Source organism: Coniophora puteana (genome assembly GCF_000271625.1).
Source record: "Coniophora puteana RWD-64-598 SS2 unplaced genomic scaffold CONPUscaffold_14, whole genome shotgun sequence".
Taxonomy (NCBI): domain Eukaryota; kingdom Fungi; phylum Basidiomycota; class Agaricomycetes; order Boletales; family Coniophoraceae; genus Coniophora; species Coniophora puteana.
In genome coordinates, this window is record NW_006913066.1 from 788,634 (window position 1) to 814,670 (window position 26,037).

Consider the following 26,037-nt stretch of genomic DNA (forward strand, 5'->3'; position numbering starts at 1 on the left):
TCATCATGATGCCTCGAGGCAAACGGCCACCCGAAGGGAGCATCTGTGTTCTGGCATATATACTCGAGTTTTCAGCTTCAATGATGAGGCCCACCGCTTGGCGAATGCCTCGGAACACCTCGCTATAGTAATCAACTTCTAGTCACTGACATGGCCCCCATCCTCCACGCTCCGCTACAACACTCGTCTTTCAGCCTCGATGCGTCTGGTGTAGCAGGCTTCTTCGGTGGCGATGAGGCCATCTCCGCCATGTCCACTGTTCATCTCTTCAAGGGTCGCCGGTGGGTTGGCTGGTTCAACTCGCCGGGTAGCTACACCATTGGGAAATGTTATGGCTGTCTCGCCAACTCGCGCTGGTGGGACGGTCTGTTCCCGGGCCCAAACCACTCTCCTGCAAAAACGTTCGGCCTGGATGGGAAGAAGGGTCCAAATTATGTTGGTGAGTCGCTCGTGCTAACGGTGGCCTTCCGGAATACCTGTTCTAATGTTAATTTGTCCGTAGGCACCTGTTCAGGTACCAGGATGAGGACTACCCACCTCGGTCACCTGTTCATGGATAAATGCAGGGAGAGGGAATGGAAAGTGGTCGAAGTGCGTGGCAGGCGCAGGACAACTCCAAGCACAGTTTCCGTCGTCGAGCTTGGCCACATTCCAAGCACCGAGCATGTATCCATCGGACCTATCGATTCTGCCCTCTATGCCCTCATTCCTATCTTCGTCAGCGTTACGACATGCGCTTTGTGTGCCCTCGTGGAGGATTGGTGGGCTTCCTCCATGATCCTGCTCGGTATCGTTGCAGGCGGCGTATCCTGCTTCGTGATTGGCTCTGGGAAAGTCACTCTTGACTGGCACAACAGGCCTTCTCCGGGTGTGCCTCCCGGTGATGGCTTCCTGACCAGTACCGAGAACAGCGACATAGCGGTCGTACTCGGCCGAGAAGAAGTGGTCAACGTGCTCACCAAAGGGCGGTTCAAGATCAACCTGCAGGGCGGTCCGGAGTATCGTCTCGTGGGCCTCGCCGCGTTGATTCTCGAGACCCAGTTCTTCTTTCAGCTACTTCTTATTCCCCAAGCGACGCTCTTCGGACAGATCATGTTCGTCGCCTCGCTCGCCGTCTCTTGGGTGTATACATCGTACCTTTCATCGAAGGAGAAGGAGAAGATACAGGCAGATATCCTGTGGGGCGCGTTTAAGAAACCACAGGTTCGGAGGTATTCGTTGGGCACGCGGGGCGAGTCTGCGACGTTCACCACCCTCGTTCTCAACCCTACGGATCCGGAGAAAGTGCTGGCAGAGTTCGTACCGAACGACACCAGGGTGTGGAAGAAGTGGAGGAAGACTGTCTCCGACGGGATCAAAGGTGGTGAACTCAGATTTGGCCCCGCCGACTGGAACCTCAATGATTTGGAAAAAGACGAGAAGCAGTTATACGAAGGCCTCCTAGGTTCTGCAGAGGATGCCTACCACGGATATCTAGGCTATCTCGACGATTTAAAGAGGGCAAAGGAGGAGGAAGCGAAGGAAAAGGAGAGGCAGGCGCCGCAGAGGAGCATGACGCAGGCAACGTCGATGTCGATGTCGACACTGGTTTCTTCAGGAAGAACGTCCATGGAGTCAATGGAAAAGAAGATAAGAAAGTTCACAAGATCGATGTCGACGTTGATCCCGCCGCGGAGACCATCCGAGTCGGACCTTGAGAAGGGGGAGGTCTCAGAGTCGGACACGGAGACGAAGCAGGCCTACGACTCCGAGAATAGTTTAGTCTCATCATGAGCTATCAGCTAACGCTCTTTACGAACTCATGACCATTGCTAGCTTTCTTGGATACTGCGCATCGCACTTGTACAACATATATATATTCGAATGAAGATCTGTATTTCACTTCGATTCACTTACAAACTGATCAGGCATCGCACTACACTACACAAAACAAAGCTGGATGTGCGCTCTTGCCATAACGTGTCTCCGCAACGAGAAAACCAAGACGCACCACATCTTTACCGATTGTTTTACAAGATTTGTATCGACTCCCTTGATCCTTTTCCAACCAACTCCGAGTGGTGCTCACTGGGCGTCTAAAATCCGTAAATAGAACTTGCCGGTTTATATGTAGGAGTGCCGAAAGCATAGCTCGACTCAAATTCGGAACATGGTTAAGCATCGCCATTGGAGGAGAAGCACTCAGCACATGTTAGCAGTGCGGAAGCGGGGCCGTTCTCCTGTGTATGGCAATGTGAACTCATAACCATACCCTGTGGTACATTAATGCACGGGATGCTGAATCATGCACGTTGGCTCCGTTTACGTCGCAAGACCAACTTAGTCCAGCCATGGCGCGCTTGATCTTGGACTGGGCGTAACACCGGCCTTCTAGAAGTTTCTGTGGAACGTATATAAGCGGTTCTTTGGATTCGATGAAAGTTTACGATAGTCAGGTGTCTTCATCAAGGTATGCTTTTGACACGTAAACGTTGTAAACGAGTCTGCCGTAGCCTGTATAGGAATCAAAATTCAGCCAGGGATAGTTAGCCTGTATATTGCAAACGTTGAAACACATCAGTAAGATACCTATATAACCTGCGCAGCTGCAACAGTCAACGAAGTCTCTCAGAATATCAGAACCCTCGGCTTCGACATGGCTCCGATTCACAATATTCCTCTCCAGAACTTGTCTTTCACTCTAGATGTTGCGGGGGTCGCAGGCTTCTTCGGTGGCGGGGAAGCCATCTCCGCAATGTCCACCGTACACCTTTTTAAGGGTCGCCGCTGGGTCGGCTGGTTCAACTCGCCCGGAAGTTATACCATTGGGAAATGCTACGGCCGTCTCGCCAACTCTCGTTGGCGGAATGGTTTGTTCCCTGGACAGAACAACACCCTAGCCGAGATGTTCGAGCTCGATGGGAAGAAAGGCCCGATGTATATCGGTGCGTTAGCAGCTCAGTTAGATGAAGGTATATGGGCGCTTACATTGTAGCGCGTTGTCGATAGGAACATGCTCAGGCACTAGGATGGCGTCCGGCCATCTTGGTCATCTTCTTTGCGCTAGATGTCAAGAAGCCTCTGTGATCACCGTGCCGGGGCGTCAGACCACAGGGGCGACGGTGTCCATCGTTGAGCTCAAAGACGCCGATGATTCGGGCTCAGCTATTTCCGCGAGATCCTGCCATATGTCACTTCTCGCCTTCGTTCCCATGTTCGCTAGCATTTCGGCCTGCGTTATTTGCGCACTTTCGGAGGACTGGTGGGCCTTCGCCATGATTCTTCTCGGTATCATCGCTGGTGGAGTCTCTTGCTTTGTGATTGGTTCAGGACAAGTCGTCCTGAAGTATCCCAGCAACCCAGCTGACGGCTGCCCACCCGGGGACGGAATTTTCATGGGGGAGGGACAGGACGTCGTAGTGGTGAAAGGTGCCGAGCGCCTTGTCAATGTCCTGACGAAAGGCAGGTTCGAGATCGAACTTGGAGGCGGCCCGGAATACCGCAAGATTGGGCTTGCGGCGATGCTTCTCGAAGTCCAGTTTCTTTTACAGCTCCTCCTCATTCCTCAGGCCACCCTCTTTGGCCAGATCCTGTTCGTTTCATCGCTCGCCATTTCCTGGATGTACACGTCCTATATCTCCTCCCTCGACGAAGAAAAGGCCCAGGCAGATATCCTCTGGAGCCTACTCGGCGAGCCAAAGATTCAGAAGTACTCCGTGGGCGGTCGGTCCGCTTCGGCGGTCCTGGCAGCCCTCGTGCTTCAGCCTGAGGAGCCGGAGGTGATGCTGAAAGATTTTGTGGGGAATGAAACTCGGGTATGGAAAAGGTGGAGAACAGTCGTGTCGGAGTGGATCAAGAGCGGCCAGTCGTTTGAGTTCGGTGTCGAATCAGACTCGAAGCTGGAGGAGTTCAACGATAGCGAACGGGCGCTGTACCAGACCATCCTAAACCAAAACGCGCGAAACGGATACAGCGCGTATCAGCTCTACGAGGCAGCTCAAGAGGAGGAGTATCAGGACGAAAAGCAAAGTCTCAGGATGATGCAACTGGGAGATTCAGTGCGAGGTATGTTCGATGTCGACTGCAAAGTCCTTGTGTGAAGCGCATTCGCCTATGGGACGGAAAAGATTGAATGACATAGCATAACAATCCATCATGTAGCTGTATATCCCTCCACTTACGGAAGATAAATAAATTAGTGTTTTCTCGGAAAGTAAAAAGCAACATAGAAGAACATACAAGTTCTTGTCTCCACTTCACTTTTGCTCGGTTTAGTTTGTGGCCTTTAGCAGTTATTGCACATGTCCATTGACTTCATTGAGAGAACTTTCCACTCAAAAGTGGATACGTAGTAAGATTATGTACGACGATGAATCGAACACAAGGGAAGAGACGAGCGTCTGGCAAGCGCGACCGAGCCGCTCCGAACTGCCCGAGTCAAAATCTCGGCTGCACTAGTGGCTGTGTCAGACCCAGACCCAATTTCATTGTGACACATTCCGTTGACTAAGCGCAGAGCGACAGTTTCGGCGTTGACCGCAAACCAACCCGCGCCACCCTCACTCATCCCGGTGCCTACCCAGCCTCAGTCCTACCTCAACCTTGTCTCAACCAACGCAGTCGTCGTATATCACCTTAAGCAGAGCAATATGACCACAGAAAAAGGGTAAACCACCCCCCGGAATGCGCTCAAGACTACGTTGTTCATCCTGTTGTGTCCCACAGGTACCTTGGCGTGACCCTCCCAATCTCGACCGCCGACTCGAGCGACCGCGAAAAGGAGCTGACCAAGACCTTGATGGAGGAGCTGAGGAGACAAGGGACGTTTGAGAATGTAGAGGAGTCGCGAACAAGGTGGGTGTTTCGTGCCTTCATGCTGGGCCCGAGTGCATATTGGCTGTTTTGTCGCTATTCGCACCACGAGCGTCAATCACAACATGGCTGTATTCCCATCTCATGCTTTCATTGCATGTAATAACCTAGCTGTCCTGGACAATATATGGCCCTCAAAATGGCTATTCGCTAGCTAAAGCTATCCACCTCGATTACTAACGATGTTCGTTGGGCAGGGAGCTCGTTTTGGGGCGCGTGGCAGCTGCCGTGAAGAAGTTTGTACGACAAGTCTCCCTCTCTCGAGGGCTCTCCGAGTCCGCGGCCACCGCCGCAGGGGGCAAGATATTCACATTTGGTTCTTATCGTCTTGGGGTGCACGGAGCAGGGTCAGATATCGATACGTTGTGTGTCGTCCCTAAACATGTACTCCGCGAAGACTTTTTCGAGACATTCGAACCTATCCTTCGTGAAGTAGAGGGTGCGTCGGAGGTTTCGGTACGTGATAAGCGCTCTGTTGTGGTGCAGCGAGCTGACTTTCAAGGACAGGGCGTTCCCGAAGCGTACGTTCCTATCATCAAGGCGAAGATATCCGGTATCCCTCTCGATTTCCTAATGGCTCGGTTAGCCTTGTCATCAATACCGGACGATCTGACGTTGCAAGACGACAATCTTCTGAGAAATCTCGACGAGCGATGTATACGAAGTTTAGGAGGTTTGTCCTGCAACACCCTGGGCGTCAACGTCATCTCCTAACCTCGCATTTAGGTTCACGCGTGAACGATGAAATCTTACGGTTGGTACCTAATGTTGAGGTGTATCGGGACTCGTTACGGTGTATCAAGTTATGGGCTCAACGTACGTCGTGCTTCTTTTTTAACAGCATTCCTTCTTAATGTTTCGCAGGGAGAGCCATCTACTCGAATGTCAACGGTTTTCTGGGAGGTGTCGCGTGGGCTATTCTTGTAGCCCGAATATGCCAACTTTACCCGAATGCCGTCGCAGGCGCGATTGTTAGTCGCTTTTTCATCATCATGTATCAGTGGTATGTCCCTACGGTACAGCCTCAGTTGCGCATACCCTCATTCCCCATAAAGGTCGTGGCCGCAGCCAGTGCTTCTCAAGCAGATTGAGGAAGGACCCTTGCAAGTCCGCGTCTGGAATCCTAAAGTCGGTGTCAACCCCTTGGAAGGCACAGATAAGAAGCTAACTTGAGAACGCAGCTATACCCCGGCGATCGTTCACACCGGATGCCGATAATAACGCCTGCGTATCCCGCCATGTGCTCAACGCACAATGTGACGCAGTCTACGCAGATGATTGTCACGGAGGAGTTCAAGAAAGGTCAGTCACTCATCCTACACTTTTTCGCGCTCAGTCTCTCAGATATTTTCGCTTTTAGGCGCCGATATAGTCGATAAGGTTATAGTAGGATCGGCTACGTGGGCTGACTTGTTCAGAAAGCACGACTTCTTCCACAAGTACCGATATTACCTTCAAGTTATCGCGTCGACAGACAATACCGAGACGCAAATCAAATGGTTCGTACCGAGCGCCGACTTCACCGCCCTCATTCAAGCTAACAAGACTGTTTAGGGCAGGGACGGTGGAGTCGCGGCTACGACAACTCGTCATGAAACTAGAATATGTTGACTCTCTCATCCTTGCTCATCCGTTCATAAAGGGATTTGATCAAGTTTGCCATTGCTCGACCGAGGATGAGATACGGTCAGTAGCGTGCGGCGAAATACCGGAGGCCGTCAGGAAGCGGAAAGCTGAAGACATTAAGAATGTCGAGGGGGCGCAGACGGTGTACTCAACGGCGTTCTATATTGGTCTCGAGATTGAACCCAAGCCAGGTGCGTGATCATGCTTCTGGATTTCCGTTTGCTTATATAAGTATCTCGCGTTGAAGCTGGCGCTACCGGTCCACGAAAACTCGACATATCGTACCCAACGACCGAGTTTACGAAATTGGTAAAGATGTGGGAGAAGTACAATGAGACGACAATGGGTATCTACGTTCGACATATGAAGAGGTAGGTTTTGATTGATGCCCATGTTTCGCATGTCTGGCTGATATGTTCGAAGTACATCACTACCGGACTACGTATTCGATGAAGGCGAACGTCAACCGCGGCAGAATCGCAAACGGCCCAAGAACAATGTGGGTCTCCCTGCTCTTTGGACTCCATGCCGCTCATTTCAAATTTCTCGTCAAGGCTGGCAAGTCTAGCAACGCCTCCCCCGACGGGCCCAACAAGCGGCCTCGGTAAGTAAACCCCACCCTCCCGTCCCTCCCCACTCAAAGCCTTCGTTGTAGTCCCGAGAGCTCCGCGCCAACTCCGGCACCCGTAGCTGCTGCGGCTGCAGCCGCCACCGCGAAGCAAAATGGCGATGACGGGATCCCTGGTCTCTCATCAGGTGCGCCTGCCAATGGTTCCAACGGGGTTTATCCTACTCCGACGGTTCCTCCTGTCAAAGTGCAGGACATCAAATCGCCAACGTTGCCATTTGGCGAGAGTGCAGCAGCAGCAGTGGTTACTGGAGCCGCCAACGCGCAATAGTCACCCTTTCTCTTGCCGATTCCCACAGGCAAGGGTGGTATGCCCCAGGTTGTTGTATAGATAGGTCACCTTCAGATTCGCGATGCCATGATCCGGGGGCGAACGACTCATCCACTCACGGGTCTACACGAAATCCGCTCTTGGGCTCCCGATCTTGGTTTCATTCATCCGTTTTCTAGGGAACAATCGGGGCTACGGCCGACAACCATGGCTTTGACTCGACGGTATGCCGACTAAATCAATAGAGGTGTTCGAATTAGGCGATATAAACGAATAGAGAATATCCGACATGGGCGACAGCGAACACATGGCGCGTCCGCGTTCTGGTCTTACACCCTCTAATCCAAAACCTTCTCTTTTATTTTCTGGTTTGCTTCGCTTGACATTCGATTTTTCGCTAATGGCATTTTCTCTCCCCCTCCCTTTTTCTTTGATTTCCTCGTCGCCCCGTATGGATTCCCACCTTGTTTCGGGTGCCGATTCGCTCGATTCTCGTTCCGTTTGGTTTTGGTTTGGCTGTAGCCCCTGAATTTCTGTCCTGCTTTTTCCAAGCTGGGCACTTCATTCTCTTACCTTTCGAGCACATAAGATGTATTGTAGCTTACATCGTATAAATATTTTTATGGCCGCCCCGTTGGAAGTTCATTTGAGGCCTTTCGAAAATCAAGTTGTGAGCGAGTGCTAGAGCAGCGGGCGAGGCGGACCTCACGAAATAATGGCACAATAGGGGCTAATTAGGCGCCCTCGGCGCGACGTCTCACCCTCTCTTAGCTTCACTTGATCTCCATGATCATGGCAACCTCTGCATTTGTGCCTTTACCTTCCGACAGCGCATCTCAAAAGTATGTCACTGTGTCGGCGATCAACACAGGTACCCTCATGCTCCGGCATGATGAGCTCTTCGCGGACGCCCAGCCGGAGGCAGACGGGAGGTATGCTGAATCCTTTGTTCCTTGCTTCTCGTTCCTAGTCGAGCATCCTACCCATGGGAAGCTATTATTTGACTTGGGGCTGCGGAAGGTCAGTAATTTCTAGGGCCAACCATGCGCCGCCTCGCGTGTCTTATCAGTATGAGAGACGACGGAACCCATGGTGTTGTAGGACAACGCGGGCTATCCGGCTCAAGTGCAGCGAAACGCTGACGAGTCAAAGACGGAGTGTGTCGGGGATGTCTTTGAGCAGCTGAGTAGAGGGATGGTCGGCGTCGACCCGAAGAAGATTCAGAGGATTGTGTATAGGTGCGTTTTCGAGCGACATCTTATGCAGCATCTTATAACGGGTATCGACATACAGTCATCTCCACTGGGATCACGTCGGCGACGTACGCCCATTCACAAACGCGAAGATTGTTCTCGGGGCTGACTCTTATGACGTGGTTGCGAGTGCATCCTCGGAGGGAAAACTTCATCCGTTCCCTCAGGATCGCAAGCTGGTCTACGTCAACTTTCATTCAGGAGGCCAGATCTCAACTACAAGCACCAACGAGAACACGTCTGTGCTAGATAGACGTGTCCTCCCACTTGGCGCGTTCGAACGCGCTATAGACCTCTATGACGACGGCTCGTTCTACCTGATCGACGCGCCCGGCCACATGGCTGGACACCTCGCTGCGCTTGCGCGCGTTGGTCCCGATGGCTCCTTCGTTCTCCTCGCTGGGGATGCGTGCCATGATCGGCAATGTTACCTTCGCAGTGCCAATGAGGACCAAGGTACCACGCGAAAGCTACCCAAGATCATCTATGTCGATTTAGGGGCCGCGCAGGAAACGGTTGGGCGGCTGACGCGGATGAGCGAGGAGCCCGGGGTGGTAGTCATTCTGACGCATGAGAAGGAGCATTTGGTAGAGGGGCCAAAGATGCCGTTGTTTCCAGATAGTCTGAATGGGTGGGCCATAAAGAAAATGGTGCGCCGTAACTCCACAAAGATCGACGAATGAAAGGTCCTTCCCTACGACAAATGGATGAAACATCTGCCATCGTTGACCCATATGTGCAGAGCATCGAATGCAATTTTAATAAATAGTTGTATCACCTAAGATCACATTCTCTATGATAATCGCCTTCCATCAATCCTCCGAGTCGAGCTCCGGTGTATTTGAATCCCTCTGCATGCGATCACCACTTTGGCGCGTGATCAATGACATGTGTCCAGCCTCCATGCGAGGCGGCTCGCTCGAGACTCCCATGACGAGCTTGCTCCCGAGCGCCTCGAAGTTGAGATATGCGCCTAGCCGAAAGCGGTCCGATTTCCAGATACGCTGATACACGTACGACTCGCGGCTCGACGAGGCCGATGGGGATGTGGACGGAGAAGGGCCTCTATATGGCGAACGGAGCCATACCCGCAGGCGGTGTGAGGCTCCTGACGGCGTGGAGGAGATAGGTATCGAGCTGTTCATCGCCCATGGTTAGCTTCGGGAGTGACAAAAAATAGGGGTGATAGAAGGGCTCACTAGATCATAAACGACACCTCCTTCGGCTCGCAGTCCAGCCTCAGCCTCAGATCTTCAAATAGCGGTCTCCCCGCGCCCGCTGCCTCATACTCGAGCGAGCACGCATACACGCCCTTTTCTAGCTCTCGCCAGCCCACGACGAACCACACGCGTGCGTTCCCAACCATCGCGTTGTATATGGTTTTGTCAGAATCTGAGTTGCGCAGAACAGCGAAGGAGGCGTCGCCGAGCAAGCGGAAGTCGGGGTCTCGCGCAAGCCAGAGTTCATTCTCGGCGAAGAGTTGGTGCGAGACATCGCCTGTTTGAAGCCAGACGCGGAGGGACCAGAGACAGCCTGGGGGGAGACTTGTGCGTGGAGGAAACATACTAAGGATCCGTTAGCTTTTATGAGCAACGAAGAGGGGTAGAAGGTGCGCACAAAACGGAGAACTGGAGCTGACGTGGATCGATAGTCAAGCGAACGGAGACAGGCTCGCAGAGTGCGCGCTCGACGAGTCCGGCCTTGATCGAGAGCGAGAATGTGTAATGGTGTTGTCGCTTGGGGTCAGGGTCTATCCTGCGGGAGAAGAACGACAGTTTCAGCTCGACTTTGGAGTCCAAGTCATTACATTCCCTACGCACATGATGAATGTTTCCGCCTGCACCGATGCGTTGTACAGAGTGTACGAATATACAATCGTCTCTTTGGGTGGTTCAATAGACATGTTTAGAAAGGATTCGTCGATGTTGGAGCTCTGTGGGCTTTGGTCTAACGTTAGCCCAGTGCAAGTCGGTTATAAAGAGTGAGCATCAACCGTTGAGCAAGTGACGAACGCCGCACACGGCGAGGATCCAAAGGGGCCCAGGGGTTGGTTGAAGGCGAAGCATTGGCAGGGGATAGCCTGTCGTCACTTCCGGTGATGGCGAACAGGGCAGAATCAGTCGAAGACTGTGTAAGACAGTTGATGGTACGCACGAAGACTTCCTAGCCGACTTGCTTCCCATCGGTGTCACTGATTTGGGACTGGTTTCGGTGTATGCTGGCAGGTCCTCGTCGCCCCTAGCTGGTTCTCTGTCTGGGCGAAGTACATTCCATGCTGACTCGGAGCCCTTCATGGTGAATCAGACAATTGATAGTGAGGGGAATGCAGGCAACTCCAAGGCGCTTGAGGAGGCATACCCCCTTTACGGAGAGGAGGTACTGATACCCGCGTCCTCGAGCACAGCACGTCAGGGGCACATGCACGCGTCGCGGCCATTTCCGTATGTCATACGCGCCTCCGCGAAAGGAAAGCCAGTCTCAATGCTTCTCCGTCACAGTCCATGGCAGTCCTTCAGCTTCAGCTTGCACCACCGATGTTCGCCTGTACGCTTTGCTCATAGCACAAAACAATCCAAAGACCGATGGCCGGGCTGGGAAGTCGTGGTGGGCATCGAAGTCCACGCTCAGATAAAGTCGCGTCGAAAACTCTTCTCAGGTGCGCGTTCCGTCCCAGTTTTCTGGCTTCAAGCACTCACGACTCTGCCCACTTGATGCTGGGTCATCTACAGAGACACTCACTTCTACTCTCAGCGAAGCACCCAATACTCATGTCTCCCCATACGATGCCGCCTTCCCTGGGACCCTTCCTGTACGCCGGCCCGCCCTTGTCACTTTTGCCTGCCCCAGCTAATATCCAAGGAAGCGTCTCAACCCCACATGTGTCAAACTTGCCTTGAGAACTGCTCTCGCCTTGCAGTCGGACATACATCTTCGTTCTGCGTTTGACAGGAAACATTACTTTTATGCAGACCTGCCGTCAGGATATCAAATCACGCAACAGTATTGTGAGTCACTTCTGTTCTTAACTCGTGTTGGCAAGGTCCATGTTAAACCATGGTCTTAAGCACCCTTGGCGACAGGAGGGGTACTCGAGCTACCTAACCTCGGTACATCCGTACGCGTCAAGCAAATACAACTCGAGCAGGTGCGCATATGTCCAATCCCCCAAGGACCACTGGCCAAACAAACATTATTCCTAGGATACCGCCAAATCGACATTTGACCGCAGGCGCAAGCTCTCCCACATTGACCTCAATCGAGCAGGGACCGGACTGATGGAAATTGTCTCCGAACCGGACATGAGGTACGTGTACTGTCCGCAGCGATGATGCTAGATGGCGAGTACTCACGTCGGCTTGTTCTTTTAAGGTCCCCAGAACAGGCAGCAGAGTACGTACGGACACTTCAGGCACTCCTGAGAGCGGTTGGATCGAGCGACGGGAATATGGAGCAGGTGCATACCTCGTTTACTACTATGTCCTCGATCCTAACTTCTAATTTCTTCATTGACTAGGGATCTATGCGGTGCGACGTGAACGTGTCAGTCAACCGCCAGGGTGAGCCGCCGGGAACTCGGTGTGAGATCAAGAACCTGAACAGTGTCAAGTTCATGATGATCGCTATCGGTGAGCCCCTACTTTTGTTTCCCGCCTCGGTTTCCTTGTCTCACCCTTTTTGGCTCACGCGATACGCAGCTTCTGAGGTTTATCGACATATTGACCTCATTGACGCCGGAGGCACGGTCTCACAGGAGACGCGTGGCTTTGACGAGGACAGGGCCGAGACGTTCCGGCTGCGAAGCAAAGAAGATGCGCCAGACTATCGGTATATGCCCGACCCGAATCTGCCCCCGCTGCTCCTCACGTCGGTGAGCTACACCTCCCTTCATTTGCAGTACGACTGAGGGCTAACAGTGGACCATAGAAATTTATAGACATCGCGAGGCAGTCCATGCCCGAACTGCCTAGGGCTACGCGGGCACGCCTTCTAGACGTCGGTTTGACAGAGAATAATGTCGACGTGCTCATGGCTGTTGACTCGGGGCGGGACATTGGCTTCGATGGCGAGATGAAGCAAGGTGCCGTCGCTTACTTTGACGCTCTCGCTGAGGGTCGAGACCCAAAGGTTGTCGTCAACTGGTATGTCCATACCCTTTCGAGTGCTTGTTAAGTTGCTCATTACCTCTACAGGATGACACACGAACTTCTTGGCCAGTTGATGTCTCGCAACCAGACCTTCAGCCATAACCCAATCTCGGTCGCGCAGATGGGCGAGCTCATCGACCTCGTACAAGCGGGCACCGTCACCGGTACGTTTCTTCCCTTACATTTGTATCACAAGGACTCGCTCACTGACAGCTACCCAGGTACCGGTGGAAAGTCCGTCCTCCGCCATCTCCTCGACAATCCATCTTCGACTTCCGTGCACACCATCGCAGAACAGCTCGGACTCCTTGCACTCGAAGCAGGCGAAGAAACGGACAAGGCCCTGAACGATTGGTGCAAGCAGGCGATCAGTGCGCTCCCGAAAGAGGCAGAGGCCGCGCGCAAGGGCAACGAGCGCGTGTTGAACAAGCTCGTCGGCCGCGTGATGAAGCTGAGTCAGGGACGCGTGGATGCTATAAGGACGAAGGAGGTGCTGTCTGGGATGTTGGTGCAAGGGAAGTGAGGGGCGTGGTTAAATGTGGCTGGTAAGGACACATGTGGAGGTGGCGCGCGGACGTGGAAGAGATCGTTTTTAGCTTGCAGCGCAGTTCTTTGCTCCGCAATAACTCCTGCTTCGTCGTGCCGGGGCAAGGTAGCGGGTGAGTTCGGGATGCTGTCGGAGACTTCAGAGTTTGTGTTATTATAGCGTCGGAATGACCCAGGGGGCGAGGCAATCAACGAGCCAGGGCAACGGCTAATGCTAAGGGTGACTTGATCAACGCAAACACCCTTGAGGTAGTTGGGTGACACAGCTGTTCCGAGCAAGGGGAAACGGTGCGCTTATTGCTGCAGCATCTTTTATACCAATGAAAGGGTTATGAGATGTATGAACAGTGGAAGTAAGGCATATTAGACGACAATAATATTGAGAGAAGTATGTCACTCACTGGCATGCGAGCAAGATTAATTGGGCACAGCCACATTTTGGCAAACGGTACCACACGCTCCTTGTCCGATGACCGTTACCATCCCAGCCAACTTTTCTTCCACCATGCTTATTGCTGAGACTACAATCATCAGTTGCGTTACACCGGACTTCCACCAGGCTATAGGTTTGTCTCATCATCTCACTGGCCGGCTTCGCGTGGTCCAAGTGTTGTTTCTTGGACGTGCCAAGTTCCTCCATGATGAAGTGGCACTCTTTGGACAAACGATTCACCCACATTGCCAGAAAGCCTCAACGCTTCGCTCTCACAAAGGTCTCTGGCATACTGGGCCCGATGTTAACACGGGCCGCTCGTTGAATGGGCTGGATGCGCTTTATCCGCCTCCAAACACTTCATCCCCAGCCATCGAAGTTGCTGTCACCGAGTCAGCCTCTGCATCTTTTCTCGTCGAATCCTTATCTTCCTCCTCAAAAGACTCCCACAGAATTTCGATCTTTCTGCGCGTACCACAGTCACTGTCGAAACCCTCCGAACGAAAAGTCTAAACTGAATTACAGGCTTTCCGCTAATTCCGTCGTTTCTCGTACGTTCTTCACAAAAACTCCCGAAGGAAAAGTCTAAACTGAATTGTAGATATTCCGCTCAACCCATCGCTCCTCGTACATTTGCCGAAGATCTGCCCCAAGCGAGCGCTTCTTGAGCCCCTTCTCCGCGCACGACTTGCAGCTGTGGGTGTGTATTCTTGTATGCGTCTGACCATATGGACAGCCTGAGTTCCAAGACGGTACGTTACATCATGGGACTTTTGGATAAGGCGAAGTTTCGGTGAAGGGTCTCGGGGAAAACGTACGCGCCCGGGCCGCCTGGAGAGGTTTGCACTTTGCGCGTCGTCCTCGCGGCCCCGCATGCTTGGTTCTCGACAATCTCGCACGGGATAAATAAAACTCACTACCATCGCCACTATTTACCCCGGTACTCTGGATATCTGGTGGCCGTCGCAGTTGGCTTCGGAATTGCGCACCAATGTTACCTTTCCAAGTTCCATGCCGTTTGGGGCGAAATTCATCTTTGATGGACCACGACGTACCGTTGGTTGGCCTCGACTCCTGTGGCCTCTTGTTCTCGCCTCGCGACCCTTCCCTCGGCTATAAAAAGGTCGCAAGCATGAATATCCCGGGCACGCACTTCGGTCGGGCATACTAGAGCATCAAAGCCCAACCCCCGGAACCCTCACACGACACGTCGTTCGGTGCGCACTCGGTGCGCACGGGTCGGCTTCCCAGACTCTCATCGTTGGGTTCGACCATAGAACAAACTCCCGCAGGATAAAAATCCTGCCCACCTAGAGAGCCTGGGGTACACAGCTGCTATATGAGCCCTCGCGTGCTCTGAACCGAGGGGCGGTCGTGTTTCCCGCACTCTCCCTCTGCACCCCCCACTCCCCGCGAGTCCGCTCGTTGTATTATACCCTGTCCCTTCCCCCTCGTCGGTGTGTGGGACTGGCCCTGAACCCCATCCCTATATTGTCGCTCAGAACAAACTACACTGGAGATGAATAGCTCGGGATATTCAGATACACCGAGCATCCTCCAGGCTCCGCTCATCTCTGCGTTCATTGCGTGCATACTGTACGGCGTTGTGTGCACGCAGACGTTCGCGTACTATAATCGCTTTCCCCGCGATTCCATGTTCATAAAAACCACGGTAAGCAACTGATCAATCGCACAGGACAAGCTGTAGTGCTCATACACCATGTGGTATCCTGCAGGTCTTTTCAGTTTGGTAGGAACTCGTGCTTGACTTTCAGTTGGGTGTAGCTGTACTGATTTACACCCAGTCTACTTGAAGGCGTCCACACGGGCCTGCTCATCTCTGTTCTTGATTTCTATGTTGTCAGAGAGGGTGGCGACGTGGACGTTCTGAATCTCATATACAAGTACGTATCTTGCAGATCATACAATGTCGAACTTCGCGTCTGATAGAAGTATTTCTAGGGGTGTCGGGGTAAGGGTTTCGTCTTCCTCCTCGATAGTGGTCTGACTAAAGACTCGGGGGGTAGATTTGTTATATCTTCGGAGTAGGTTTCTCAAGCTTTTGGAAGCTAAGCTACCAGGCAAGCGCTAAGTGCTGATACCACGCCTTCCCAGTATGTCTCCACCTACATAGTCAACATGTGAGTTTATTATGCGCCAAGTGCACCATACGTTCACATGGCTAATCATCGCACCCTTGATTTTCCAGGTTCTACATTTGGCGCATATGGATCAGTAAGCTCGTTTTCTGGCAACATGTGCGCTCTCCGAGGAGACTCCGACGGCTGACTACTTCACTTGCTCCAGTCAGCTCACGGTCAATACTCAGCCTCATCATCGTACGGCCTTCCTTTATTCCATGACCACTAAGGCTAAATGACCTTGGTTAGGCAACTTTGTCTACAGCGCGTGTTGGTGAGTGAAGCTTCATTTGTGCATGAGGTTAAACATACGCTAATGGAAATCTCAGCGGTTGAAATAACATTTTGCACCAAGAGGTGAGAAAACATTTCACCCGGGCAGTCATATGTCCATATTTGTCGAGATTCGTTTCTAAAACGTAAATCTCCCTTCTTGCTGTGTTCTCCGCCTCGGCTCCGGATGAGAAGCCTGTTCAACAACCAGTGGAACCTTTTCACCACATCACTTCGAGTAAGTCTTCGACCCTTCGGAATACTTATTCGCAACATCCACCGTACTCACGGTCGGGCCCCGCTCCACCTTTAAATTTAGCCTATCTTCCTCGCGTCAGCGATTCTGTGCGCTATCGAGGACTTATGGATTGCTCTCTCGATGTCCTACTTCCTGTACCAGGGAAGAACCTCGACGACGGTGTACGTGCTCACCTTCCTTGATACAAAAAGGCCTAGCTTACCATCGGGAAATATTCGAATAGGTGCCAGAGTGTGATCAGTCGGTGTATACGGTACACCGTTGGCACTGGTTCGTTGACGTTGTGAGCATTGATATGATGTCTTATCTCCCCCTTCTAATATGCCTCTTCGTGACCCAGCGTGCTTACGATCGTCATCATCGTTACGGTATGCATTTCTTCGAGCAATATTGATAGCGAGCTTTTGACGGCGACTTACCCTGTGTCAATGAAGATGTACACGGTCCCCAACATCACGTTCATTTGCCTCGTCTACGTCCAGTTCAAAAGTGCGCTCATCTCCCTTCTTGTGCTGGTCCAATGATCTTTACACGCCGATTCCAGTTTACTCAAACTCATTGCTTGTGTCGTAAGTATAAACTACCTCGTTATCTATAATCTACCCTTTGTATACCTGGCTCATGTACCATCCAGGCTCAACTCGCGCAACCCCAAGCGCCGGCGCGACCCCATGCGGCCCGACGCTCTGCCTGTGCTTCCCGAAACGCCCATATCCACATCATTCACCATAGTCTCCCCGCCATACTCGCCTCATCCACCACCTTCCTCCCGTGACCCTGTACGGCCGGGATGGCACTGGCAGACGGGAGACATGCATCCGTACAGCGTGGAATCTTTCGGGCATGGCGATGACACGGAGGGAGGAGGGATGATGCCTGCCTCGCCTGTGAGTTCGCGCTCGCCGCTCGCCGTATACGTGGTTAGTCAACATTAATCCCTTTCTTTTTTTCTTTCCCGTCGCTCATAGATGCCGGTTATCCTCGAACTTGGGCTCGGGCGTGGACAGATAACGGAGAGCTCGAAGGACATTTGAAAGTACAATTTGTCATACCCATATTTGCACAAGGCTTCACGGAATATGAAAATTGTGAGAAGTTCAGCTACGTCAATGCAATACCCATATGTTATCGTTTTCACATTCAATATTTGCATAATTTCTGCAGTTTTCCCTTTGCATGTTTGCATACAGCGAATAATAAAACACATTTTACATGGTATAAAATGTTCCACAATAATCACTTTCGATTAATTACCCCGAGGTTCTCGAGGCAGTCCAAAACTGCACCCAAGGCCAACCAGCCAAAGCTTTGTGTACCGAACAATTCCGTGCTATTCTCTGCTCGATGATTGATGCTTTGCTGCCATGCAGCCCACGCTTTATGTAGTCCGTTGCGTACCTCCTCACTCGGAGCTACTTCTAAATCTCCTATAAGGTCTCGTCGAGTTTCTTGTACGAGGTGGGTCGCGCATTCTCTCATTCTATGGAGACGATCTTTTCTCCATCCCTTCTGAGAGCACTTAGCAAGGATCGTGGATGCTATCACCTCCTCTTCTCTCAGGCAATCATCCGCGGCGTCAGTGAGTGAATGGGTCATGCAGATGTAGCGAAGCTCGTCTTGATACCTTTTGAAGATGGTCTCTACTATACGAAGGACGTTTCTCTGTTCTTGATGACTGGCTTGAGCTAGTGGGTATCCGTTGACTCGCTGCTGCACCACCTGAGAAATCGAGTCGCCGTAGGAGTCAACTTCGACGTGAGCCAGAGTTTCTCTGTCTTCATCCAGTTTTGTCCGATACATGTGACCGAGAGCTCGATTCGATCTGTAGTAATCACAGGGGTGGGAGGATTCGTCTTCAGCCTCATGCCAGTCGGGCTTAAAGGGTATCAGCCGACGAGGCATCCGTCGGATGTCTACAGGGATACCGTTCTTGAGGTAGTCGACAGCCTGACTGTGCATTTTCGCGAGCTCCAAGCAGCGGCGGTCAAGCGTCCCATCCTATCAAGGACGTTGGATTAGGTTGAGTTCTCTTAACTATCAAGGTCGAGTCGATATACCTTAACAGATTGGTCTGAAGGAGCTCGATATTAGTAGTTATTTTTAAACACTGCTGGCATCTGGTGCTAGCTTTACCTGCAATAATGATGTGGGTGTCGGCAACTAAACCCTAGGTGAAGTTCGTGTGTCAGAGAGTAAAATAATGTCACGTCAGCCGGCGGAGTGTCTCACGTACCACGACATCGGAATGTATGTATTCGACTACAAAGTCGCAAATGTCATCAAGTGTGACCGGCCTATCCAGAGTATATGGCTCCCGTGCGTCATATTCAGTCGGGTCCACCTGCTCCGTGATGAAAAGACGCTGTTCCATGATAACATCGTAAAGATCTCTGTTGATGAAAAGTTACTACATTCAAAGCAAAAGAATAACCACTGTGACATGCCCATCGCCCCCAAGGCAATTGGCTAGAGGAAGCGTTCCTGAAACAATGTTAGGTCATTACCGCCACGATAGAACTATGAGTGCCACCTCGAGAAGCGAAAACAACAACGTTTTTCAAACGCGCAAACGCGCATAGCTGGTTTTCTGGCGGTTTTCCTATGGCGTACACTCTCTGCACTAGTTCTGATCAATACCCCATGGGAGCTCGGATGGGTGTGTAATGGCTTACCATCTCCTGGATGAACTACAGGAGACCTAGAGATGACACAAGTTCCTTGAAGCCATTGTGGCTCCGCGTCACTTGGATCCTGGATGCAGGCTAACCAGAGGGTAGGTTAAATTAGTTGTCATGTTCGCTAATGTCTGAGAATTATTCAGACTACCATATATTTGGCCTTGACGTAAGGTGAAGACATTTTCTTTTCCTGCGTTGATATATGCTTGGCCTTCGTCAGCCACTCCAACCAGCTGGTAGCTTCCTGGGATGGGGATGCGAGCACTGTGCCTGATATCCCGCAGGATATGTTTTATTACACATAAGCGCACTCGAGCTAGAAAATCCGTGTCCAAGGACTCTTGGTCCTGTCCTGTCCTGAGCACCAGACCCAGGGCCTTGAGTTTGAGGAGTGTTTGGTCTAGCCTGTAGGGAATCCCCAATCTGTGCTTCTGAAGGACAGCAACAAATTGGTCAACAGAGTCATGTGCCGTTCTAGCATCAGCAACCGCATCGTTGAATAGCTCCAAAAAACCTTCCGTCTTAACACCGCGGTCCTCGAGGACCATGACGAGAGGTCTGGGGACAAATATGTTGTGTATGTTGCACTCTAGATGTGTAGACATACCTGTTGAGGAAGGAGCGGCCCGGCTTATCGAAGGCTCTAACGATTTCGATTTCTGCATCCTCCGACTCATCTAGAGGAAGGAACTTCTTCATTGATGGGCGAGGACACATAATTTTACCTTCAAGCTGATGGTCTACGACGAAGACACCTTTGAGGCCCGCACACCGAACCTGAAACTATACAACAACACGATAATTATAAATATTGCGAAAATAATTTGGAGCCTGACTTGTACTTACAGCGTCTGGCTTCGTCGATATACTAAGTGCTTCACATATTCTATCCCTCAGCTTCGGTGAGATAGTCCCGATGCCATCAGTGAACACATGGGGTGGTCGAGCTGGGTTGTTATGAGGGCCTGTAATGTCCGGGATTTCGACTATCTGGTCTTTAGAGACCTTGATTGAAGGCTGCGTGGCAGAGAATGCTTGCTGAAACGATGCTTTAGTACATTGAGGCACATAACAGGCGTTTGTACTCACCCCCATACGAGCCGCGCGCTTTGCGGGTTGGTTTGTTGTGGCTGAAAAGTTGCCGAGCTCCTTCAATATCTGTACCGGAGGTCTAAACCCTTCCTCGCAAACAAACCACAACGAGTGATTGCGGAGAGCGGAAGGCGAGTAGGCCACGAAGCTGAAACGCCTCCCCGCAACGTCGACTCCACCTTTGAGCTTCGCTCCAACCCTGCTCGTGAGAAATTCCAGCACATCAACCTCGCGCTCCCATCTGTATTTCTGGCGGTTCTCTTCTCTAAACTCAACTCGGATGAAATGATCCTTGAACTGATCGTATTTGCGAATTACTCTGTTGGACTGGGTGATATAGGGGCCTTCGAGCAACATGCGAGTTGGGGTGATGGTGACATGGGAGCAGAAGAAATGGCCAGCCGGAGGAGTACGACGAGGCTGATTGCTGGCTCTATAGTTCACAAGTTCGTCCAAAAGCTCGAGAGGCTGTCGAAAGGACGTTTGAGATCGCGTCTTCTCGGTAAAGAGACGTAGTGTATCGCCTGTATGCTCCGCTGACTTGTTCGAGAGCTGAGTGATAATGGGACGGATAGACTCTATTTCCTGAGTGTTCAAGAGCCCGTTGTGTAGCAGAGCAGCGACCTGGAATGCAACAGGCCAATCCAAGGATTTCATCCACCCCGTTAATCTGTCGACACGACGCTGAGCAAAAAATTTCTCAAGACCGGTGGCGTCAATCCTTCTGCCTCTGGTAGGAGCACGTAGGCCAACAACCCCGCAGAATTCCACAAACTTCTCCAGGTCGCCGGGTTCGGAGAGGAGAACGCGAATATGATGGGCGTAATCCGCCACGGCGCCATGACCTGAGCTCAACTCCCGTAATCGCCTGCGGGAGTTTCTCTCACGGGCGCGAGCATCTGGGCGGTATGTATCTTCCTCCTCCAGGACCGGTGGAATATAAAGATCAAAGTAGATATCTGTTCTATAGCGTAAGAGTCAGAGCAGGAGGGGGCTGTAGGGAGACGCACAATCGTTCCCAAAATCGTCTGCAATCATAACTTCCTTGATGGAAGAGAACTTGATGACGACGTGTTGCTCTACTCCACGGTTATCTCCAATCTGTCGTGATTGAGTTGAAATAGCACGAGTATGAAAGTCATCTACTACCTTCGCCATTATTGATTTGTGCTCATACACAAATTTCAGCCAGCCTATCTTCGGGGGTTCGAGGTTCATTGAATACTCTATGGAGAAAGACAGCGGGTTGGTAGGGGAAGTCTGGTAATAGACACCTTCATTCGCACGTACATCTTTAGCACAGCATGGACAAATGAGCTGATATTTGTACCCACCAAACTCCACAGTCTTTACACGCAACGACACATCAAGGTCATCCAACGTCGACTGATGTTTCCTCTCTATGGCAGGATCCACAAACACAGTTGTCTGCAGAATCATGGTGACGTCTTTCGGGACAGGATGATTGCTACGAAAGATCTTGAGCTCCCTGCCCCCGGCCCGAATCCGGTGAGAGGCGTCTTCGTGGAGCCAATCCAGAAACCGCCGACCGATCCTAGCTGAAGGGACTATCAGAGTTCCCCACCCGTTGTGACGCACACCAGGGCGTCCCTGGCGGTCCAGCTCGACGCGGAAGTTCATTGGTGGCTCTTGACAAGGATCGATGACGAATGGATAGGCGTGCAGAACCTCGGAGAGCGCATGTGTGACACCGACTTCGTCCTCCTGGAAATCGACGTTCCTGAGAGTGAACTCCATCAACACTGAGCTCTGAGAATGCACGGCAGAGGATGAGAAGAAGGTCTCAGCGCTCAGCGTTGACTGGTTCTGTGACCGAGCGACAAGTTTCAGTTCAAGCTGTTATCAAGCGCCGTCTATCGATGGTGTCGGTGGCTCGGAGCACATGATACAGCGCTGATCCTGGAAGACGAAAGTGTGTGAACGACACACAGACAAAAACGCCAAACCAAGCTCCTAAATCGGCGCGAAGTTAATCAAGTTGGCTGAGCGGTGCTGTTGCAGGTACCGGGGTACCGTGGACAAAGTCAAGGTCCCCGCCTGCAACGCGTGGCGGCATTATTGCCGGCCCGGCGTTTGCGAGTTTGCGAGATGAATTAGCCCCTGTCTTCTACAACTAACTTACCAGAACTTGCCTCGCTGTGTATTCTGACGGAGTGACCAGCCACCGGAGAAATGGTGGAACTTTATTTCTGACGTGCTCATTGCATGCTATTCGAACTTGCTTCTTGTGTCGTAAGCAAAACCATACTTGGCTCGTACACGAGCAGGTGACGGAGACTTGACGGAGAGCTCGAGGGACACTTACACCAGATTTGGGTTCTGGGTGACGTCACGCATCGTGTATGTAGTGAGCCCAGTGGAGACCCTCGATACAACTTGAGTCTTGAGGCGAGGAGGGGTTTGGGGTTTCAGGGCAGCGCGCTAGAGCGAGCTCGGCAATAGGCGGGGGGAAAACAAGGTTCCAGATAGGCGCTGGAGGTCATGCCCTGCCATGCCTGCCACGGAAGATGGACATCTCCGAACCGTAGACTTCCGGTGTCTTCCGAGAGCTGGTGTGAACCTCCCGCGGTGTCTTTGGATTTATTCCCAGTGAGGAGATCGCGAGAATCGTTTTGTTGATCATCACCGGGGGCAGCGGGCTTGGTTCCCGGCTTTCTCACAGGCATCTGTGCACCGCGTGCTCGGTCCGTTGGATACCACTGTAGCGCTGTCTGATACGTTTTGCGATGTGGAAGGGCGCTAGTTTTAAGTTATATGGGTTGAAGCGGCGTGTTGAGGGGAACATTCTATCAAGCGCCTCGACACGTTAGCGGGAGCTGTCTCTAACCATAACCGACGAGCTTGGAATTCTTACATACGTTCTGCAGACGGCGTGCGGCGTGCTGTAGACATGTGGCGGCGCTTTTGACTGAGCGTCTGTCGATAAGAACGTAACGGCGTGTTGCGGACCAATAGAATAGCCTGCAACTAGACTAGATGCCGACGAGGTCCATTCCGCCCCCACGGTCCTCGGATGGACGCGATGGTGCCTCGGTTGGGGTTTCGCTTGTCGACTCCGGCTGGCGAACGAGCATCAGCATCATGGGATATATTCCTGTTCACAGCTGTCCACTAGTGTCCACAATCCAATACATTTAAGGACGCCTTGAGCGCTCGATAAACGATCAGCAGCGATGCAGAGTATAAGTAGGACTGGCTGTGCAGCGTCGTCGTCCTCTACAGCATCCCACTAGCGCCATCTCTTGAGTCCTTACTTCGACGACGTTCACATTCGAGCCCTCAACATGGCCAGAGTTCGCCCGCAGAACAGGAAGCATACGCCCACAAGACCTACAACAAGGTTCACTACAAGGCCCGCGCCGAGACCAAGTCCAGGGGCAAACACCAGACGAGCCAGATCAGTCGTGTCGAGCTCGTCGACGTCACGATACAGTCCGCCGAGAGATTGGGAGGTCCGTCGCCCAGAAGGCCGTCCGCGCACTCCTGCGTGCTATGAGAGAGAGATGCCCCCATCGTACTCCCAGACGACCGTGAGCCCTCAAAGACCGCTGATACACGCCGCGGATCCGGTGTACCAGGGCGCAACACGTTCCGAGTACCGTTCCACCACGCCTGCAAGATACGATAGGGAGCCGCCTCCGTTGCGATCCCTCATGACGAGGGTGTCGAGTCGGAGCCCCCAGAGGCCTGTGCATATACCAGCCCCAATTTCACGCACCTCTTCCATGGCGAGTCACAACTCCATGTATTCCATTCGTCGTTCCATGTCCCCTACGAGGTAAGATAAGCCTGGGCTAGTCCTGTGCACACAATGCTGACATTGGACAGGAGCCTTCAAAGATACGGAAGTGCCCAAGAGTCGATGCCATACCCCACCCCTCCGAAGTATCGAGAAGCTCCCCGTTCTGTCATGCCTGCACGATATGAGAGAGAGCCATCTCCCCGGGGGCCATGTTTGCAGTATGTCATATCCAGCTGAATTATGAGGCTATTCGTTCTGACTATGGCCTCGACAGACCTGCGAGATATGATAGGGAGCCGCCGGTGGCACCGCGCAGGATGCGGACGCGGAGTAGGAGCCCTCAGAGGCGCGGGCCCGCACGCGGGTTGACGCAGCCTCCTACACAACCAAGGTATCACGATGCCGGTCGTCGCGCATATGGACCTCGCACGCCGCCAAGGCCCAACATGGGCCTGCCGCCGCCGCGGTCACGTACAGCACAGGAGTTGAACAGGACTCCGAACAGGCCATCAGAGCTTACCCAGTACCCGGCATCAGAACAGAAGTGGTCGTGGTCTCGAGAAGAACATCACCGCGCCAGCGTTGCAAAATACGAGGAAACCCTGCCTCAGCCGCGGTCGCAATTTGCACGGGAGTTTAGCAGAAGCCCCCGGAGGCCAGTACGCCCACAAGCATCCACGCCATCTAGAGGAGTGTCGCCTGACCGTCGGTCCGACTACCGTCATACTAGCGTTTCCAGTTACGATAGAGAGCCTTCTGTATCGCAGTCACGTTCAGAGCGGATGTTTAGCCGGAGCCTGGAAAGGCCCGAGCTCGAGCGTGGGCGAGAGGAAAGAAGGGATGAATGGAGTGGACAGGGGCTGCGGCGGCCGGGACTAGGGGACGATTTGACCCGAAGCAGAGGAGACTATCCAAGTCGGGCGGCATATGACCCAGACGATGGACCAGACGTCGACGACGCACACCACCACAACTATCGTTGCAAGGAGGAAAGAGCCGACTCTGTGATGGAGTGGACAGAGAGCAAGGAGGATGCGGGATCGGTACGTCGATGTTTTGTTTGCTTTGTGTTTTCCGCGTGAATCAGGTTTAACGTAATAATCCGCGCCCAGTCCCTCGCCAACAGCAACGGTAACGTTATCGCTGTCTCGCGTCCACACCCTTCCATCCTCACACCACCCTCAACTCCTCCAGAGTCCAGCCGTCCCTCCCCCACTTCGTCCACTGCCTCAGAGGCAGCCGTCCTCGATCTCCTTAGCGAAGACAACTCACCCTTGACCTATCACGCTGTTCCCTTCGACTCCCATTTCCAGCAAAACACCACGCCGCCTCCCACCATGACTTCTTCCGTCGACACGCGTTCGGCTCAGCTTCCTCCTGACAGCGCAAAATCTATCAACGGCAGTCGTCGATCCTCACGTGAATTCTGCCAAGGCAAGATTCTCCCGATCATCCGCCTCTCCTTCGAGAACAAGTTCCCTGGCAAGACGTTCGACGCCGAACGCGCGAGCGCACTCCTCACCGATGAACGCTGCGAGTTCTTCATACGCAAGGCGCGCGAGATGCGGGAGCAACTTCAGGCCATGCAAGAGGACGCTCCGGTGTCCAGCTCAGGGGTCGCTCGGGGTCAGGCGGAGGAGCGAGGCGTAAGAAAACGCACTTTGGAGGACTTGTACGCGGGTGAAGGCAACAGTGAAGGGAGAAGCGGCGGTTCGCCCGCGAAGATGCCACCCAACGCGCCACGGGCGATGCGTCTAACTGACCTGCAAGGACCGTGGTCTCCTGAACGTTCGGTATCGTCAAGCACAAGTGCGAACGCGTCAAGGAGATCGGCGCCCATGTCTGCGCCTGTTGGCTCTCCGTCTACGTCGTCTTCCTCAGCTGGCCGCTCGCAGAATATGGAGACCGTGCCGTCTAGCGCGGACCCGATGGGCTCTTCCAGGGGCCAAGCGTTCACGCTTCCCTCTGCTGCACAGCGCTCTCCATCGCCTTCATATGCATCGGCGCCCACACCATCGGGTTTCGACGGGTTCTCAGCGCCCACTCCTGGGGGACATGGATACGCGGCCCCAACACCT

The 26,037-nt window shown here is 52.7% G+C and overlaps 6 protein-coding genes across 6 annotated transcripts; 4 read left to right on the forward strand and 2 right to left on the reverse strand.

The window, feature by feature from the left end:
• Positions 1 to 150: 150 nt before the first annotated feature.
• Positions 151 to 1,773, forward strand: CONPUDRAFT_158379 (uncharacterized protein; the record flags this gene model as incomplete). The annotated part of the gene is made up of 2 exons (XM_007775400.1): positions 151 to 439; positions 503 to 1,773. The coding sequence occupies 2 exons, from the start codon at positions 151 to 153 to the stop codon at positions 1,771 to 1,773; spliced, it is 1,560 nt and encodes a 519-aa protein (XP_007773590.1).
• Positions 1,774 to 4,541: 2,768 nt separating this feature from the next.
• CONPUDRAFT_130944 (Poly(A) polymerase) lies at positions 4,542 to 8,007 on the forward strand. Its single transcript, XM_007775401.1, has 14 exons — positions 4,542 to 4,645; positions 4,705 to 4,833; positions 5,049 to 5,307; positions 5,359 to 5,524; positions 5,578 to 5,667; positions 5,716 to 5,854; positions 5,907 to 5,979; positions 6,033 to 6,153; positions 6,212 to 6,350; positions 6,406 to 6,668; positions 6,725 to 6,848; positions 6,901 to 6,976; positions 7,032 to 7,081; positions 7,133 to 8,007. Exons 1-14 carry the CDS (start codon positions 4,629 to 4,631, stop codon positions 7,374 to 7,376), a joined length of 1,890 nt encoding a protein of 629 aa, XP_007773591.1. The 5' UTR covers positions 4,542 to 4,628; the 3' UTR covers positions 7,377 to 8,007.
• A 466-nt stretch (positions 8,008 to 8,473) lies between these two features.
• Positions 8,474 to 11,009, reverse strand: CONPUDRAFT_168916 (uncharacterized protein). Its single transcript, XM_007775402.1, has 7 exons — positions 10,784 to 11,009; positions 10,623 to 10,718; positions 10,450 to 10,569; positions 10,247 to 10,384; positions 9,829 to 10,194; positions 8,668 to 9,766; positions 8,474 to 8,612 (listed from the first exon to the last, which is right to left on the reverse strand). Exons 1-6 carry the CDS (start codon positions 10,921 to 10,923, stop codon positions 9,442 to 9,444), a joined length of 1,185 nt encoding a protein of 394 aa, XP_007773592.1. The 5' UTR covers positions 10,924 to 11,009; the 3' UTR covers positions 8,474 to 8,612; positions 8,668 to 9,441.
• A 121-nt stretch (positions 11,010 to 11,130) lies between these two features.
• Positions 11,131 to 13,496, forward strand: CONPUDRAFT_168917 (Glutamyl-tRNA amidotransferase B subunit; the record flags this gene model as incomplete). Its single annotated transcript, XM_007775403.1, has 12 exons — positions 11,131 to 11,173; positions 11,208 to 11,285; positions 11,359 to 11,438; positions 11,493 to 11,634; positions 11,695 to 11,774; positions 11,830 to 11,933; positions 11,999 to 12,083; positions 12,144 to 12,255; positions 12,325 to 12,497; positions 12,554 to 12,768; positions 12,820 to 12,938; positions 12,996 to 13,496. 12 exons carry the CDS (start codon positions 11,131 to 11,133, stop codon positions 13,295 to 13,297), a joined length of 1,533 nt encoding a protein of 510 aa, XP_007773593.1. The 3' UTR covers positions 13,298 to 13,496.
• Positions 13,497 to 15,272: 1,776 nt separating this feature from the next.
• Positions 15,273 to 17,494, forward strand: CONPUDRAFT_146815 (uncharacterized protein; the record flags this gene model as incomplete). Its single annotated transcript, XM_007775404.1, has 18 exons — positions 15,273 to 15,425; positions 15,490 to 15,503; positions 15,559 to 15,657; positions 15,716 to 15,725; positions 15,781 to 15,802; positions 15,869 to 15,894; positions 15,963 to 15,988; positions 16,065 to 16,092; positions 16,144 to 16,168; positions 16,224 to 16,251; positions 16,363 to 16,405; positions 16,487 to 16,587; positions 16,650 to 16,709; positions 16,767 to 16,794; positions 16,861 to 16,915; positions 16,971 to 16,995; positions 17,061 to 17,313; positions 17,395 to 17,494. 18 exons carry the CDS (start codon positions 15,273 to 15,275, stop codon positions 17,458 to 17,460), a joined length of 1,062 nt encoding a protein of 353 aa, XP_007773594.1. The 3' UTR covers positions 17,461 to 17,494.
• A 168-nt stretch (positions 17,495 to 17,662) lies between these two features.
• CONPUDRAFT_64357 (RdRP-domain-containing protein) lies at positions 17,663 to 21,009 on the reverse strand (the record flags this gene model as incomplete). Its single annotated transcript, XM_007775137.1, is given in 10 exon segments — positions 17,663 to 18,424; positions 18,533 to 18,543; positions 18,560 to 18,593; positions 18,660 to 18,788; positions 18,861 to 18,907; positions 18,957 to 19,046; positions 19,099 to 19,188; positions 19,253 to 19,662; positions 19,712 to 19,887; positions 19,951 to 21,009. Coding segments are annotated over 10 exon segments (2,808 nt in total), but the record flags the coding sequence as incomplete, so codon positions are not given.
• Between the last annotated feature and the right edge of the window lie 5,028 nt (positions 21,010 to 26,037).